Source organism: Cervus canadensis, chromosome 3 (genome assembly GCF_019320065.1).
Source record: "Cervus canadensis isolate Bull #8, Minnesota chromosome 3, ASM1932006v1, whole genome shotgun sequence".
Taxonomy (NCBI): Eukaryota; Metazoa; Chordata; class Mammalia; order Artiodactyla; family Cervidae; genus Cervus; species Cervus canadensis.
Window position 1 is genome coordinate 43,639,450 of NC_057388.1, and position 19,039 is coordinate 43,658,488.

At 38.3% G+C, this 19,039-nt stretch overlaps 1 protein-coding gene across 14 annotated transcripts in view; it reads right to left on the minus strand.

Moving 5' to 3' along the window:
- SRPK2 (SRSF protein kinase 2) overlaps nt 1–19,039 on the minus strand; it is a 236,862-nt gene that overhangs the window by 47,194 nt on the left and 170,629 nt on the right. For all 14 annotated transcript variants that reach the window (XM_043462990.1, XM_043462993.1, XM_043462988.1 and 11 more), the window contains 3 exons: nt 1,092–1,200; nt 410–497; nt 94–181 (listed from right to left, as the gene is read on the minus strand). In XM_043462990.1, the coding sequence (XP_043318925.1) occupies nt 94–181; nt 410–497; nt 1,092–1,200 (285 nt within the window). The remainder of the gene's footprint in view (nt 1–93; nt 182–409; nt 498–1,091; nt 1,201–19,039) is intronic.

Below are 19,039 nucleotides of genomic sequence, written 5' to 3' on the forward strand. Positions count from 1 at the left end.
GGGCTTGAAATATTTACATTTTTTAAAATTGAAAAGAAAAACTAGAATATTAATTCAGCCATTAGGAAGCAACAGAACTGTCAGAAAGGATACGTATTCCATTCATGCCTGAAATCTTGAAGTCATCTATAAGCTGCACTACCATGTCTTTATTTGGGTCACTGGGATCACTTTCTCGAACCTAGAAAAAGAAAAACAAAGTTAAGAACACAAGTGTTTAAGACTGAAAGTGATTTCCACTATACCAGCCAAAACTATTTTAATAAAAGAAAAATTTTTTTAAATGAAAGATTCAGTATTTGAATTTATAAATAATAAATTCAATTAATTTAGTAAAATTCAGAAAAATTCCTCTGTAAAATTATGTCATTAACCTTTCTTATATCATTCACATATTTGTAGTACTTACACATTTGAGCAATTTTATTTCATCCAAGGCTGTCTCCGTATAATGCTGGGCACTTTTTACAACTTTCATTGCAACAAATCTTTTTCCCCTTTGAAAAAATGCATTTAAAAAAATATTAACAGCAGAAGTGTTAACAACTAATAAACCAAACATTATAATGAACTCTAATAAGCTCTAATTAATAGAAACTTTTAATACTTTCCTTTAAAATAGTACTTTTCAAATTGTGGGGCCACAGTTAAGCAGTGGCTTCATAAGTAGATCTTTTTTGCTTTTTGTTTGTGTTCTGTCCTCATAAAAATATGGCACACTGATAAATATCAGAGTTCATCATCACGTATGGTCAAGATCAAGTATTATTTTAAAACACTTTTATTTCAATTCACACACACTACACATGAGTATGTGTACTTTAAGAAGGCAGTTTCATATTATGGATCATAGCTTTAAAAAAAAAGAAAGTCAAAACCCACTAATTTGAAAGGTCTATATGTTATTATTTTACATTTGAAATGTTTTTCTGGTATGGATGAATTACTCTATGACTCAAGTGTGGTGAAATTACAAAGAATAAGTCTCAGATATAAAAGCAGAAGAAAGTTAATATTTAAATAGCTTGTTATAAAATAAAGATGTTGAACCAAATCAGGAATCAACAGCACACATGACAAGGAGCACTTACTGCATATCCCAGCACAGCCAGACAGTAGAGAAGTGGCCCCATCCTAGCTTCCTGATTACATGGTACCGGCCATTGAAGAGGTCTCCAATTTTCACTGGATGATAGCCACCTATGATTGTTTGAAAAAAATTTTTTTTCAGAAAAATAGTAATAGAAACTCTTTTTCTTTATCAGTTCTTCATACCAGTAAATAAATCTCTAAATAGTAAAACTGGATGTGAAACATGTTTAATAATATAACATTTTTTCAAGAGCATCTTTCATCAAGAGAAAAATGCCCTGTGTCTTTCTTTTAGGCTTCTTCATTTTTTAAAAATTTACCTTAAAAAAGCAATGAACCAGCCCAACACACCATAACAGTAACTGGAGGTTTTAAAGTCTAGGTGCACATATTATGTATATTCCAACTCTGGACATTTCTAACCAGTAAGTTAAATGCAAATCTCCTGGGGTCAGTGTAACACAACTCACCAAAACAAAGGATGTGTACTCTGCATAGTTCTGCATACCAATAAGGAAGTATATGATATATGACAATTTACCCACCCAAAGAACGTGCTCCTCTCACCACTTATCCTCAACCTCAAGCTCCTGCCAGGAAACAGGTTGGAGAGCAAGAGAGAGTACTCCGTGCTAAGGTGGGCTTGGGGAGGTAACAATGCTTCATAGGCATCTACATGGCCTCACTTCGCACTGCAAATAAGATGACCAGGGTACAAAGAAGCATGCCTCATATGATACCATTTTGGTGAATGAAACACACAAGAAAAAGTCTGGAAAGATAAAGATATTTAGCAGCAAACGTCTCTGGATTATAAAATTACTCTTTTATTCTTTTTATCTCTATTTTATTTTTTTCCTCTATCTTTTCCAATTTTTTCCTAAAAAAAAAAAAATACTTTTCTACATTTTATTCTTTAATATCTACTTCTTTTTTAATTGAAAGGATGCTCTCATTTTTTAAGTCTTCAGAATTCTTACAAATCCCTCAAGAAAGGTAAGGATGGTTCATGCCTACTGTTCGTGCTCAAAACAGGAAGCATCTAAACCACACCCTCAATAATCTGTCAGAGGGCCAGGAGTAGCAGTTCAAGAAATATTATAAATGTTATCGTTATTTAAATTGTATTGAATTATTAAAGCAGGAATTTAACTAGATAAGAACTTTCTAAGAACTTTCAAAGTCTCTAACAACATTTGTGGCAAAAGAAGAACTGAAATGAAAGATAATAAACTAGGAATAAAACATAATAAATTATTAAATGAATGAATGGGTAACTAAATTTATTGTGGTTATCATTTCTCAATATATACATGTTAAGTCATTAGGCTGTACTGCTTAAACTCACACAGTGCTTAAGTCAATTCTATTTCAATAAAACTGGAGGAAAACATGGCTTATTACTTATATACAAGGCTACACCAAATTCAAGTGGGCTCTGAGTTCACAACAATGTTTAAATCATTCAAATTAACAATGAAAAGGAGGAAAAGAAATTGAATACTATTCAGGTAAACTAGGGATACTGTGCTAAGCACTGTATTTTCAAAATCATGATCCAATGAAACAAAAGTAAACTGAAACATGTTGCAGACCTTCCACAAAGTAAGCAAGCAGGGGTGAGGAAGGAGGAAGGGAGGAGAAGTTCTGTCTGGGAAATGCTAAGCTGAACAAAGTGAGTAGATTTCTTGACCAAAGGGGTTCTCAGAGCCCAGTGTCTTAACACACATTGGGAACCTCCAAGAGCACAGAAGATGCTACAAATTTCAGACACAAAACCATTTCATCAAGAAACTAGATACATTTCGCAGCACAAAGTATTTAGGAAACACTGATGTCTACTGTTTCTTACAACCACTCAGGGCAGAGGGTGTAATTTCTACACTGCTGAACTGGACAAAAGTCTCAGGGACCATAAGTAGTTGGTTCAGGGCTGGAAGTCGGGTATGACTCCAAAGCATGCTTTGTTCACCAGTAAGAAATGCATTCCATTTTTAATACCCAGAGGACCGTTTCCCAGTCTTACTACACAGAAACATTTGATAGCTTAATTGAAAGCTATTTACCATTTAATTGCATATTATAGCTAACATAAAAGGTTCTAAATTTAAAACTAATTTAACTATGTGTAAAGAGAAGAAACCTGTACCACTACTGCATGTTTCAGATTTGAATTCCTGACAGCCAGGGTGTGTACATGTGAGCTACAATCAACGGGAACTATTTCCAGTGTAATCACAGCAGAAGCGCAGCTGTTCCTTTTCTCGATAGGACTGAAAGTTGAAGAAATTACTAGCGTAGTCCAATTATCTCAGGAGCCCTCACACTAAGAATACTATGCAAAAAAAAAAAAAAAAGGCCAACTAAACAAGAGGGGCATAAAAGTAAATCTTACAACAAAAATATAAAACCTAATTTTTTTTTTCTCTTTGGCCTTGCCACACAGCATACAAAATCTTAGCTCTGATCCTAATTTTTATTTTGAAAATTGATGTACATAATTTCAAAACTGAGTCCATGTATTCTCAAATCCTAATTTCCTGATTTCTACAGGAAGCAACAGTCTTTCCAAACATGTTTCAGTCTCTTCTCACAGAATGGTAACTCTCAGGCTGCCAAGAGAGTGGAGCACATCTCCGCACAGCAGACCTCACCAACTGCTTCGGCATCCAGGGAATTAACAGAAAATGAGTTCTCTGCTCCAATTCCCTGCAATGAGCAAACAACACGTACCACGATGGCTACTAGCAGAGGAAACCCTGTGTCCTGCACAACACTGTCCACACAAAAGGAATCCTGAGAACAGTCACAGGCTAGACAAGACCGCCTCCTTCTGCTTCTTCGCCATCATTCAGTGCAGGAGCACGGGTTAATAGCAGTGCCATACAAGGACCCCGCTGACGGCATCAAGCAGAGACAGCCAGAAAGGGCCCAGCAACGGACGACTCCCTTGACTTAGGGGTTTGGTTGATACAACTGCACTTCATGACTTACACTATTTATTATAAATCATGCATTCATCACTTAAAAGTTTTCCTTTTATTCTTCTTTAAAAAAAAAAAAAAAACTTGGCCATGTCACACATCTTGGAGGATCTTAAGTTCCCTGAACAAGGACCGAACCCAGCCCTTGGCAGTGAAAGTCCTAACCACTGGACCTCCAGGGAATTCCCCAAAGTTTTCCTTTTAGTCTTTAAAAATATATATTAGATTGGATTACAAATACAAGTGAGCAAGAATGGATTGTTAAGCAATTTTTAAGTCCACTCTGATTCCTATCTCCCAAGCACACCCAAAAAACTATAAAGCTCTACCTGTACCATTTACTAGGAAGGCTTCAAAGGAAACAATTCTGAAACTATCCTTCTCAGCTATCTGGGGCAAACTGTTGGCCAGGATAAAGATGACTCCCTTTTCCTTGCTGAGCACAAGACTAGTTCAATTTGAACAGTAAATCAGAAGTTCAGAACTCTCTTAGACAAAAGGCTGGAAGAATTTTCAGCAAACTATTTTCTAGCAAAAAATATTAAGTATAATTTTTTTTCACTGACCCTAGTTTCTTAGCTCTCTGATAATTAAGTAACATATTAAAAGGATAACACATCATGACCAAGTAGGGAGTACTCTAGGAATTAAAAGCTGTTTAATATTCAAAAATCAATAGATGTAATTCACCACAAATAACACACCAAAAGAGCAAAAACTATATATCAGATCAGCAAGCACACGAAAAATACTTCACGATATTCAACATGCATTCCTGATGAAAATTCTCAACAAAGCAGGATAAAAAGAACATCTATGAAAAATCTACAGATAACATGAGTCCTAACTGTGAAAGAATGAATGCTTTAACTGCTAAAATCAGGAACAAGGTAAGTGAGACTACTCTCCCTACTTTTATTCTACACTGGCCTGGAAGCTCTGGTCAGTACAACTGGGCAAAATAAACGGAAAGGAAGATGTAAAACTATCTGTAACCAAAGAAGCCCTTATGGGGCCTTCCTGGGGCAGACCCCTCCCCTATATCCTGTGCCACAACTCTTCTCTGAAGTACCCAGATAATAGTACCTCAAGCATATACCTAAGTTTCTCAGATGCTAAAACCACCACCAAATGTCAGAAATTAACTACTTGATGATCAAGAGCAGGTAGCCCCCAGACTTACTGGTGCCTAAGGCGTGGTCACCATCAACCAACCACAGAACTGGGCATGAGGAGATCATATACCTTGGGACAGTCCTGCCTTTAAATATATGCTTTGCTGAAATCCCTCAAGGAGTTAGGGGTTTTCCGAAGCACAAGCCACCTGAAGTCTCCCTGCTCGGCCCTGCAATAAACCTTTCTCTACTTGAAACTCTGATGGTTCAGTCTGTTTGGTCTCACTGTGGGGTTGAGCACATGAACTTGCTTGGGGGTTCAGTAATGTATCTCTGTTCATAGACAACTTGAATGGCAATAGGAAAAGGTAAAGGAGTCTACAAAAAGGTTACTAAAACTACTGAGTAAAGAGAATAGGAGGATATAAGCTCAAGATGTAATAACTGTTATTTCTAGATACCAGCAAAAAACAATGAGAAACTGAAATCTTAACAATATAATGATACTTTGGACTACCCTGGTGGCTCGGTGGAAAAGAATCCACCTGCCAATACAGGAGATACAGGTTCAATCCCTGGTCTGGGAAGACCCCACATGCCACGGAGCAATTAAGCCCAAGCACCTAGAGCCCAAGTTCCGCAACAAAAGAAGCTACCACAATGAGAAGCCTCCATTTGGAGCAACAAGAGAAAGCTGTGTGAAGGAACGGAAACCCAGCACAACCAAAAACTAAATAAATCTTAAAGAAAGATAAATCACAAAGACATAATCCTAAAAAAAAAAAGAGAGAGAGATAGATAGATAGATAGATAGATAGATAGATACTGAGGAATAAATCTAACCAAAGATGGGAAAGGGATCTCCCTGGTGGTCCAATGGCTAGGACTCAGCGTTTTCATGGCTGTGGCCCAGTTGCAACCCTGGTCAGAGAACTAAGATCCTATAAGCCATATGGTGTGGCCCAAACAATAAAAATTTTAAAAAATAAGGATTAAAGAAGCATAAAAACCAATGTAATAGCAAATGCTAATTGCCTTAAATTTAAAAAGGAAAAGCGTAAATAAAGTCATTTCTTAAGACAATTAGATAAATGTAAAGGAAATTTAGATGACATTATGGAATAATTCATTTTCTTCAGTGTAACACAATGATATGGTTATGTAACAGGAGAATGTACTTTTTCTTAGATGTCTGCTGTAAATGTCATGATGTTTTAACTGCTTTTTAAATAATGAAGCATAAGAAAAATGTATATACATCACATACATATATAATAAATAAAAGAAAATGTAATTATTCAATGATGCTAAAATAGACAAAATTCTGGGATTCCCCATATTATTCTTTAAAATTACTTTATGCTTGAGAATTTCCACAATAAAAAAGAATGCCATTTTTCAACCTGTCTCTTACTCATTCCAAAGGTGTGGTGGTGCAAGGAGCTCTCTGGATGAACAGGCAACCCCAGAGCAGGTGGAGACCAGCTCCAACCACTGGGGCAGAGGAGAGAGGCTCTGTTGCAGGTCTGGATAATGCATATGGGTGTGACCCCAGATGCTCAGAAACAAACTCTGAACAGCAAGTTAAAGGGGAAAATAAGTGAAAAACCTGCTCAGGGGCCATTCTAGACTCTTGTTTATGATGCCATCTAAGGCAAACAACACTGGGATGCTCTATCATCATTTCTACTGAAAGACTGGTAGTGGTGCTGGTAGTGGTGGTGGGGGGTGGGGGGTTGTTATACACACTAGTCCAGCATCACCCAGAATGGAAGCATTAGTCAGGATTAGAATCAAGCTCTGCTACATTCTAAACACTGTGCTCTTCCTACTATGATAAAGTATTGAACCATCAGCTAAAATCAGTCAGTTCACTCAGTCGTGTCCAACGCTTTGCGACCCCATGGACTTCAGCACGCCAGGCTTCCCTGTCCAGCACCAACTCCCAGAGCTTGCTCAAACTCACGTCCATCACGCCGGTGATGCCATCCAACCATCTCATCCTCTGTCGTCCCCTTCTCCTCCTGCCTTCAATCTTTCCCAGCATCAGGGTCTTTGCAAATGAGTCAGTTCTACACATCAGGTGACCAAAGTATTGGAGTTTCAGCTTCAACATCAGTCCTTCCAATGAACACCCAGGGCTGATCTCCTTTAGGATGGACTGGTTGGATCTCCTTGCAGTCCAAGGGACTCTCAAGAGTCTTCTCCAACACCACAGTTCAAAAGCATCAATTCTTTGGTGATCAGCTTTCTTTATGGTCCAACTCTCACATCCATACATGACCACTGGAAAAACCATAGCTTTGACTAGATGGACCTTTGTTGGTAAAGTAATGTCTCTGCTTGTTAATATGCTGTCTAGGTTGGTCATAGCTTTTCTTCCAAGAAGCAAGCATCTTTTAATTTCATGGCTGCAGACACCATCTGCAGTGATTTTGGAGCACCCCAAAATTAAGTCTGTCACTGTTTCCATTGTTTATCCATCTATTTGCCATGAAGTGATGGGACTGGATGTCATGATCTTAGTTTTCTGAATGTTGAGTTTTAAACCAACATTTTCACTCTCCTTTTTCACTTTCATTAATTGGCTCTTTAGTTCTTATTCACTTTCTGCCATAAGGGTGGTATCATCTGCATATCTGAGGTTATTTATATTTTTCCTGGCAATCTTGGTTTCAGCTTGTGCTTCATCCAGCCCAGGATTTCATATGATGTACTCTGCATATAAGTTAAATAAGCAGGTTGACAATATACAGCCTTGACGTACTTCTTTCCTGATTTGGAACCAGTCTATTGTCCCAAGTCCAGTTCTAACTGTCACTTCTTGACCTGCATAGCTAAAATATGTACCCCTTCTCTTTATGATGATTAAAGTATGAATTAACTGTACGGAATTGCGAGTGAATTCAGAAAAACTGATATAAAACAGAAACTGGCATTTTAAGCAGTATGCATTTTCTCAATACAAGATAAGAAGTTGGAAATGGTTCATCAATGTTACATAAGTCTCTATGGTAATTAACCTTCATGAACAAAATTTTAGAATGAGTGTTTAATAACCGTGATATTCAGGTTACAAAATAAATAAGAAAATAAATTACTGCTTTAAAATCATATCATACACAAACTTCCTAATGTGTGACAGTCATATCATACATAACAGTTGTAAGAAATATGTTTGTAGGGTATATCAACTAAAAATTTGTTATAAATTAGGAAACACTATTTTCCTTAGTAATTTAAGGTAAAATTTAGCTTATACACACCTCAGTAGAAACACTAATAATAATGCTAAATATAAAAACGCAGGGACTCCCTGGCAGTTCAGTGGTTAAAACTGTGCTTCCACTGAGGGGGAACAAGACCCCATGGCCCCTCATGCCACACAGTTGCATGGACACACAGGCACACACAAAGCAGGATGTACAAATGTACAAAAACAGCCCAAGAATCTAACCCCAAAATAAGCAACTATGAAGCCTATGACACAACTGCTAAACTCCCTTCAGACTGGGGGAGATTCAATAAGGAAAACTTATTTAAAAACTCTTGAATGTAGATTAATCTGTTATTACATCAAATATTTCCCATAATACTAATAAATGGGAGAGAGCTGTAGAGGGAAAACCAGGGCAAAGACAAATGCTCCAGAGACAAAGGATCCTTATTTATCTACAACCTTAAAAAGATAAATATGACAGATGAAGAAACAATTTTTGCAGTTGAGTTACGGTGATTGCAGTAAACAGAATAAGAGACCTTGAACATTTGAAATGTTAATACAAAGGCCAACAAATAATTTCAGGCCTTGGCCTCCTTATCAATTATTTGTACAGACTTGTGCCTAAATTCAGGGATGCCGACTTGGAACCACAGCAGTGGCATTTACTCATTAAGTGACACTGAGTAAATTACTTCTCTGGGCACTTGCCCCTAAACTTCACTTTCTCAAAACCATATCTCAGCACATATTAAGAGCTCCATAAGTGTTGACTACTGTTCCACCACTACCCAAACCCACTGTGACTAATGACACAGATTGTGAGTCAGAGACCAGGCTTTGTCTATCAGATCTAATCCCTTGAATCTAAGAAGACTCTTGAGAGAGAGTTGTAGAAGACTCTTGAGAGTCTCTTGGACTACAAGGAGATCAAAGCAGTCACTCCTAAAGGAAATCAATCCTGAATATTCCTTGGAAGGACGGATGCTGAAGCTGAAGCTCCAATACTTTGGCCACCTGATGCAAAGAGCTGACTCATTAGAAAAGACCCTGATGCTGGTAAAGACTGAGGGCAGGAGGAGAAGGGGATGACCGAGGATGAGATGGTTGGATGGTATCACTGACACGATGGATACGAGTCTGAGCAAGTTCTGGGAGTTGGTGATGGCCAGGTATGCCTGGCGTGCTGAAGTCCATGGGGAGGCAGAGTCAGACACGACTGAACTGAACTGAGGCCAATGTTAAGAGTACTGCCTATAGCACTTAAGATGGTACAACTAACTGACCCAAAGTGAAAAAGGAAGGAAAAGAAACTAACTCATCTTTTCTCTTTTTATTGAAGTATAACTGATCTACAACATTATGTTAGTTCAAGGTGCAGAACACAATGATTTGATATTTCTATATAAAACAAAATGGCCACATGACAATTAACTCACCATTTTATTAATGACTTATCCAAAGACTGAAATTTTTTTATAAGAGAATCAAGACATTCAGCACTCAAGTTTAATGTCACCTCCCAAGGCTGTGGCTTCTCTGCTAGGTGCCCTGGGTGCCCTCCCCACCCCTGCCAAGCCAGCTATTTGGTTGCAACCAGCCCTGTGAGGCCTCCCAACAACCACCTGAGCAGGCAAGAGCAGGGAAACGAAGCAGTTCCTTTGGGCCAAACTTTCAGCTGACAGCAGCCCCAGCTCACGGTTTGACTGCAACATCATGAGAGAACCAGATCCACATCAACAAAATTTTGGCATATTTTCTGAAGAGACACACTGACGGTCTTTGTGAAGAGCCTTGAGAGCAGTGCAAGTTGTCCAATTCCAGACTTTCATTATTTGTGAAAAGCAATTTAACAAGACAGGATATCCTTAAAGATATCCTTTTCTCTTAGACTAGATGAGGGAAAAGTGAACTAATAATCTAAATGTAAAATTGTATCATATAAAAACACTACCAAGAGAATGGCATATATGACAAATTATATTTGTTACACTGCAAAATCAAAATGTGTAGTACTTAAGGCGCGCTACTAAGAAAGATACTGAGATATGAAAATGTCCGTAAGATGCTGAACATAACGATCAGGGTGATCTACAAACATTTCAGACACAGAAGTGCACTAACAGCTCCATATGTATACAAAATTAGAATCTGCTTCTAAACAGCATAAAATAAAAATAAGGATTCCTTCTGCTTTTATGATCAATAATCTAGGTTTCTTCTCCTTTTATTGTCACTTTAGAGCAATAAGCAAATGTTTAAAAAAAATACACTGAAAATTGACAGAAAAGAGCTTCAACGAAAACAGAGCTCACAATGGAAATGCAATTCACATCTTGGGGGTCAAGCCAGAATCTCAAAGCCCAATCTCTACATTGTATAGTCTAGAGCAGTCCTGAATCATTTCTAAATCCAGTGAAAAGGCTTTAGAAAAAAGCATTTTAAATGCACCCTGGTGGGTGGGGGTGGGTTATTGGCAGGAATTCTTAAAATGCACAGGAGTTAACCATCAGATCAGATTGCTAGTGGCTGTTTTCAAGTAGTCCAGTCTACAGATTTACTTGACTCTCTAATTTGGGTTACGAACTTCTTTTCTCAAACATACACATACAACTAAGTGTTCAATTTCACTGAAGGTATTTTGAGTATATAAATACTCTACAAATCTTAGAATTCACAATTAAAGATAGTTAATGGACACACTTCGTATCCAATGCCAATACTTTCTATTGTTTAAGTACACAGTGCCAGTCACAGCCATTTGTCTCATCAATGTATCTTTGACAGAGGAATCTTAACCACTGCTCCAATAAAGGTATTATAAAATTTACTTGCACTGACCTCTTGCCCAAATGTTGCTGTATAAAAGCTTGATAATATCTGACTTTTAACCCCTGATGAGTTTAGGCAAGTCCACCTGCAGAAAAAAATTTATCACTACATCAAACAGGCTAAGGCCGCAACGTTCACCAGGTCTTACAATGATTTTCATAGCCTTAATGTCTTCCTTCTTGTTCTTAGCCTTATCCTTACTTGCTTGGTAGGCAGAGAAAGAGTAAACAGACATTATTTGAGATCTTAACAGGGGGTTTTCTCTATAGCAAACATGAACTTTCGTACATGAACTTGGACATTTCATGTGAACTCAAAGATTTGGGGCTCATTTCTTAGTTCTTAATTATGTTCTGGGTAAGCAGAAATACAATATATTGAATTATGAACTGGGGAGACAAAGGATCTTGCAATGAGAACTGGGTGAAAGTAGAGTTCAAAAATCAGAAGATACCTGAGAAATATTGAGATTTCTTTCACAACTTAAAAAAAAAAAAGCATTCTTTTAGGAACAAAAATACTTTTCAAATAAAAGAACTGACAACACTTACCTATCCATTTAAAACCAAAGGACATAATTATACACTTAGATATCAAAATACAGCTGAAAGACTAAGTTCCTTCAATGTCAAGACCTATTGTTATTTCATACTTCTACTGTTCATGAATGAGCATGGGTTTATCACAGCACACAGCAACATCTGACTCATCCACACAACTACAGGCATGTTCCCAGGTGTACGTCATACCTCTTGTAAACAATGAAGAATAATTCATTGTGAATTATCCAAATTCTCATTATTTCTAAAGGAATTTAAAAAACGGGAAAAGAACATGGGTCTTACAGATGAGTGACTACAAATGCAGTAAGTAAAAGTGCTTTGACATATAGATGAGAAACAGAACTGCTTTCCAAGCCTCATTCTAAAGCCCCACCTAGTTTTACAATCCAAGAGTAATTAACATTTTCCAGTTTAATCATAATCAGAAAACCTAACTCATGTACCAGCTTGTGCCTATTCCTATGGTAAGTACCTAACATAGCAAGTTAGATACAGTCAGTGGGCCTTAGGTCTTATAATCTGTGCCAGACAAAAAGAATATTAGATGAATTTATGTCTTAGGAAAAATGGTTAAGTGATTATATAAAAGTATAGCTGTACATAATGTGAAGTGCACATCATCCTTTTACTAATTTCTTATGGCATTCTTCTGGCAGACTGTACTCTCCAAAGGTGGTCACAACAGCATCTCTCTAACCACTGGCTCTTATGGAACCTTGAAGTTCTACTACAAGAAATAGACTCTAATTCTCCTTGTAGATCTGGATGGGCTTTTGATGTGTTTTTAACCAACAGAATATAATGAAAATGGATATGCAATTTTTGAGGCTAAGTCATAAAGCAACACAGCTTCCATTCTGAAAAGGAGAGGTTTCCTTTTGAAACTCTGAGATACCAGGTAAGATGACTGACCACCCTAAAGCCACCATGCTATAAGGAAGCCAAGCCACATGGAAAAAAATGCACAGAGGCACACCCATTAGCAGTCCTGGTCTTACAATACTTGTGAATAATGGGTTTTCAGATGATTCTAGTCTCCAGCCTTTAGAATGTCTCAACTGAGGCCCCATATATCATGAAGCAGAGACAAACCTCCTTCAGCTTTATCCTTTCTGAATTCCTGATCCATAAAATTATAAGTAAAATTAAAAGCTGGCCCAGTGTGCTAAGTTTTGGAGTAATGCATTACACAACAGTGAAATGCTGTCCTTACTCTCCTAAACCCAAAAGCCATATGAAACCTCCTCCACTGTTCAGCAAGAAAAATGTGCCTTCAATCTTTCCAAGATTAACCCACCACATCCCCAAATCACTCACTTAATTCTGTCCTTGTTGGCTCTCCAACCTTTCCTCAGATATCTTCTCTTCTGCCTAGAAACTTGCTCAGGTATCCTGTCTTAAAATCAACTTTCTCCTGCCCATATCTGACCTCAACCCCTACAAGCAACAGTCCTCTCTCTCAATTTCATTGCTAAATTTCACCAAACAATCTGTTATGCTTGCTCTAGTGTGTCCTCACCTTGACATCTGCATGACTTATCACTGGCCCCAACTGATGGGTCCCTAGGGACCACAGCCCAAGTAGTTCATCGACTCTTAGCCTTCATCTTCCTGAAACTGTGGCTTAACTGAATACTGCTATTATTAAATCCTTCCTTCTTGAAAACACTCTTTTATGCCTCAGATTTGATGGTATTGGAAAGAACATCACCATCTTAGTGTGTTGCCAATACAGGAAAAATTACTATTGCCCCAGGGAAGAATTTGGTAGCCTGAAGAGATAGGTCACAGTGAATATGGATGGTACAGTCCCATCTATGGATGGTAGAGCTAAGTAGGCTGCTGCTAGGATCAATACAAGGAAAATAGGTGAAATTACTTTATTTAGCATAATAGAACAAAAAAGAGTATAGTCAAGATGCTAAGAAATTATAATCAAAGAACTAAAACTTCTTTTAAAAAAACCCAAATACAAGGTCACATGACACAAAAAGGAAAAAAGCAAGTTTTTAGAAATTCAGTGGTCAAAGATAATATGGACACAATATTTTAAAAATACTAAACACAAATGGACTGTCTTACGAATAATCAAATGAGTACAATAAAAACGAAGAGATTACTGGAGATAACATTTAAAGACAGTGGTGCTATGTGGAGGCACACCGATGTACTTCTGGTTAGTGTATAAATCAGTATAATCTTCCTGGAGGGCAACTGATGACACGTTTTATTTTTATTTTTTTTTATTTTATTATTTTTTTTGTGGGTTTTGTCATATATTGATATGAATCAGCCATAGATTTACACGTATTCCCCATCCCGATCCCCCCTCCCACCTCCCTCTCCACCCGATTCCTCTGGGTCTTCCCAGTGCACCAGGCCCGAGCACTTGCTGATGACACGTTTTAAAATGAAAATGCACTTTATTTCAAACTAGCTAATTCCACCTACACATTGACGCTCAGAACAAACCCATTTGTGAACATACAAGGAGTTCCTGGTCACATTACTTACAATAATGAAAGCTGAGAACACATAAACATCTAATCACTGCAAAGCTAGTTAATCAAAGTAAACACAAAGAAGAGAACACTATGCAGAAAACTATGATGCAGAACTGTATTTAGGTTCAAGGAAATACATCCTCAATTACTGAAAGAAAATAGCATATTATGGGAGATCACACACATATCAATCTCATTTATGGAAGTTACATATGGATATGCATATCCATATGTAACCTCCATAAATATGGATATGCATATGAAGAGATTAATTTCTGGGAGGATACCTATGAAACTTTAAACTCCTTTATAATTTACCTTGGGGAAACTGGCTGTGGAACAGTGTGTCAAATATAAAATGTGAGACTGTTAACTTTCTTGCTTCCTTTTTTTTTAGAATTTTTTAAATATTCGGGTTTTAGCTGTGGCACGTGGCCTCTGTGGTGCATTAGGCAGGGTCTTCCATTGCAGGTCACAAACTCCAGATATGGTGTGTAGGCTCTTTGTTGCAGGATGTGGAATATTAGTTCCCTGATCATGGGTTGAACCCAGGCAACCTGCATTACGAAGTGGATTCTTAACTACTGAACCACAGGAGAAGTCCCCCTATTTTGTTTGAATTTTTAACACTAGCATATACCACTTTTATAATAATTTTTTGAACTAGCAAACAAGAGTTTAAATACACAGCTATAGTAATACAAACTTAAGATCTCGTAGAACTACAGGTATGAACCTCAATTCATATAGTACTTTCCAACACTAAAAGCCAACAAGAAAGCAGGGGCAGCACAATAGTCATGGTATTAAAACACTGATGACATTATTAAGACATGGTAGTGGTACCGCTTTTCCAGGCACTGAGAAAGTGAAGGAAAACTCATGGATCCTCAAAAATAAATCACGTGTTATGGACTACAACTTTAGCGATAAGAACACGTGTACACATGTGCACACACTTACAAACATAGCAACTCCAAAGAGGATATACAAACGGCCAGCAAGTACATGAAAACATGCTCAACATTAACAGCCATTTGGGAAATCACCATGAAAATCACAATGAGATACCACTTCCACTAAGATGGACAAAATGTTGGTGAGGATGTAGGGGAACAAGAACCCTCATTTAATGCTGGGAGGAATACAAAATGATGTAGACTGCTTTGGAAAAACAGTCTGGCAATTCCTCAAGAAGTTAAACATGGAGTTATAATATTACCCAACAATTCTACTCTGAGGTACATCTGAGAGAAATAGAAAACATATATCCAGTCAAAAACTCAGACTGGGAGGAGGAAGTCATGGGGACTGACTGCTACCAAACATGTCTCTTTGAGGAATGATAAAAATGTTCTGGAATGAGTGGTAGTAGTTGCACAGTTCTGTGAATATATTAAAAACTACTGAAGTACATCCTTTAAAGGGGGTATACCTTATGTAATCAATTAAAAAAACTGTATAAGGGAAAAACAGCAAAATTTCAATTACTCCTTCCTAGTCAATATAAAATAGACCAAAATATTCCAACAAAATCTGAAACTTCTTTATCTCGTAATTTTTTCAATTCCAGGTTGAAACAGGATTCAATACAGAGAGAGAAAAATTATCATGATTCCACCCAGTCCAGAATTTCAATGCTAAGATGGGCAGAAATATGGATAAGGTGATAGCAAACACCCTCTTTCAACAACACAAGACGTGACTCCACACATGGACATCACCAGATGGCCAATACCGAAATCAGACTGATTATATTCTTTGCAGTTGAAGATGGAAAAACTCTATTAAGTCAGCAAAAACAAGACCTGGAGCTGCCTGTGGCTCAGATCATGAACCCCTTATTGCAAAATTCAGGCTTAAACTGAAGTAAGTAGGGAAAACAACTAGGCAACTCAGTATAACCTTCATCAAATCCCTTATGATTATAAAATGGAGGTGATGAATAGAGTCAAGGGATTAGATCTGGTAGAGTGTCAGAAGAACTATGGACGGAGGTTCATAACACTGTACAGCAGGAGGAGACCAAAACCATCCATCCGCAAGAAAAAAAAAAAAATGCAAGAAGGCAAAGTGGTTGTCTGATGAGGCTTTGCAAATACCTGTGAAAAGAAGAGAAGAAAAAGGCAAGAAAGGGAAAGATCTACCCAACTGAATGCAGAGTTCCAGAGAATAGCAAGGAGAGCTAAGAAAGCCTTAAGTGAACAATGCAAAGAAATAGAGGAAAACAATAGATCGGGAAACACTGGAGATCTCTTCAAGAAAACTAAAGATATGATGGGAATATTTCATGAAAGGATGGCCATGATAAAGGACAGAAAGGGTAAGGACCTAATAGAAGCAGAAGACATAAGAAGAGGTGGCAAGAATACACAGAAGAACCACACCAAAAAAAGTGTTAATGACTGGGATAATGACAATGGTGTGGTCACTTACCTAGAGCCAGACATCATGGAGTGTGAACTCAAGTGGGCCTTAGGAAGCATTAGGACAAACAAAGCCAGTGGAGATGATGGGATTCCAGCTGAGCTATTTAAAAACCTAAAAAATACTGCTGCTAAAGTACTGAAGTCAGTATGTCAGCAAATTTGGAAAACGTAGCAGTGACCATAAGCCTGGAAAAGGTCGGATTTCATTCCAATCCCAAAGAACGACAATGCCAAATAATATTCAAACTACCGCACAATTGCACTCATTTCACATGCTAGCAAAGTAATACTCAAAATCCTTCAAGCTAGTATTCAACAGTATGTGAACCAAGAACTTCCAGATGTACAAGCTGGATTTAGAAATGGCAGAGGAATCATACATCAAATTGCCAACATATGCTGGATCATAGAAAAAGCAAGGGAATTCCAAAAAAACATGTGTTTCATCAACTATGCTAAAGCCTTTGTCTATGTGGATCAGAACAAACTGGAAAATTCAAGACATGGAAATATCAGACCACCTTATCTGTCTCCCGAGAAACCGGTTATAGAGGTCAAGAAGCAACAGTCAGAACCAGACAAGGAACAAAAGACTGGTTTAAAATTAGGAAATGAGTAGTCAAGGCTGTATACTGTCACGCTGCTAATTTAACTTCTACGCAGAGTACCATGTGAAATGCCAGGCTGGATGAATCACAGTTCAGTTCAGTTCAGTCCCTCAGTCGTGTCTGACTCTTTGCAACCCCATGAATCGCAGCACGCCAGGCCTCCCTGTCCATCACCAACTCCCGGAGTTTACTCAAACTCATGTGCATTGAGTCAGTGATGCCATCCAGCCATCTTATGCTCTGTCGTCCTCTTCTCCTCCTGCCCCCAATCCCTCCCAGCATCAGGGTCTTTTCCAATGAGTTAAGGCTTCGCATGAGGTGGGTGGCCAAAGTATTGGAATTTCAGCTTCCGCATCAGTCCTTCCAATGAACACCCAGGACTGATCTCCTTTAGGATGGACTGGTTGGGTCTCCTTGCAGTCCAAGAGACTCTCAAGAGTCTTCTCCAACACCACAGTTCAAAGGCATCAATTTTTCAGCACTCAGCTTTCTGCACAGTCCAACTCTCACATCCATACATGACCACTGGAAACACCGTAGCCTTGACGAGATGGACCTTTGTTGGCAAAGTAATGTCTCTGCTTTTTAATATGCCATCTAGGTTGGCCATAACTCTCCTTCCAAGGAGTAAGCGTCTTTTAATTTCATGGCTGCAATCACCATCTGCAGTGATTTTGGAACCCCAAAAAATAAAGTCTGACACTGTTTCCACTGTTCCCCCATCTCTTTGCCATGAAGTTGATGGGACCTGATGCCATGATCTTAGTTTTCTGAATGTTGAGCTTAAAGCCAACTTTTTCACTCTCCTCTTTCACTTTCATCAAGAGGCTCTTTAGCTCCTCTTCACTTTCTGCCATAAGGGTGGTGTCGTCTGCATATCTGAGGTTATTGATATTTCTCCCGGCAATCTTAATTCCAGCTTGTTCTTCTTCCAGCCCAGCGTTTCTCATGATGTACTCTGCATAGAAGTTAAATGAGCAGGGTGACAACATACAGCCTTGACGTACTCCTTTTCCTATTTGGAACCAGTCTGTTGTTCCATGTCCAGTTCTAACTGTTGCTTCCTGACCTGCATACAGGTTTCTCAAGAGGCAGGTCAGGTGGTCTGCTATTCCCATCTCCTTCAGAATTTTCCACAGTTTATTGTGATCCACACAGTCAAAGACTTTGGCATAGTCAATAAAGCAGAAGTAGATGCTTTTCTGGAACTCTCTTGCTTTTTCGATGATCCAGCGGATATTGGCAATTTGATCTCTGGTTCCTCTGCCTTTCCTAAAACCAGCTTGAACATCTGGAAGTTCATGGCTCACGTATTGCTGAAGCCTGGCTTGGAGAATTTTGAGCATTACTTTACTAGCGTGTGAGATGAGTGCAATTGTGCGGTAGTTTGAGCATTCTTTGGGATTGCCTTTCTTTGGGACTGGAATGAGAACTGACCTTTTCCAATCCTGTGGCCACTGCTGGGTTTTCCAAATTTGCTGGCATATTGAGTGCGGCACTTTCACAGTGTCATCTTTCAGGATTTGAAATAGCTCAACTGGAATTCCATCACCTCCACTAGCTTTGTTTGTAGTGATGCTTCCTAAGCCCCACTTGACTTCACATTCCAGGATGTCTGACTCTAGGTGAGTGATCACACCATCGTGATTATCTGGGTCATGAAGATCTTTTTTGTACAGTTCTTCTGTGTAT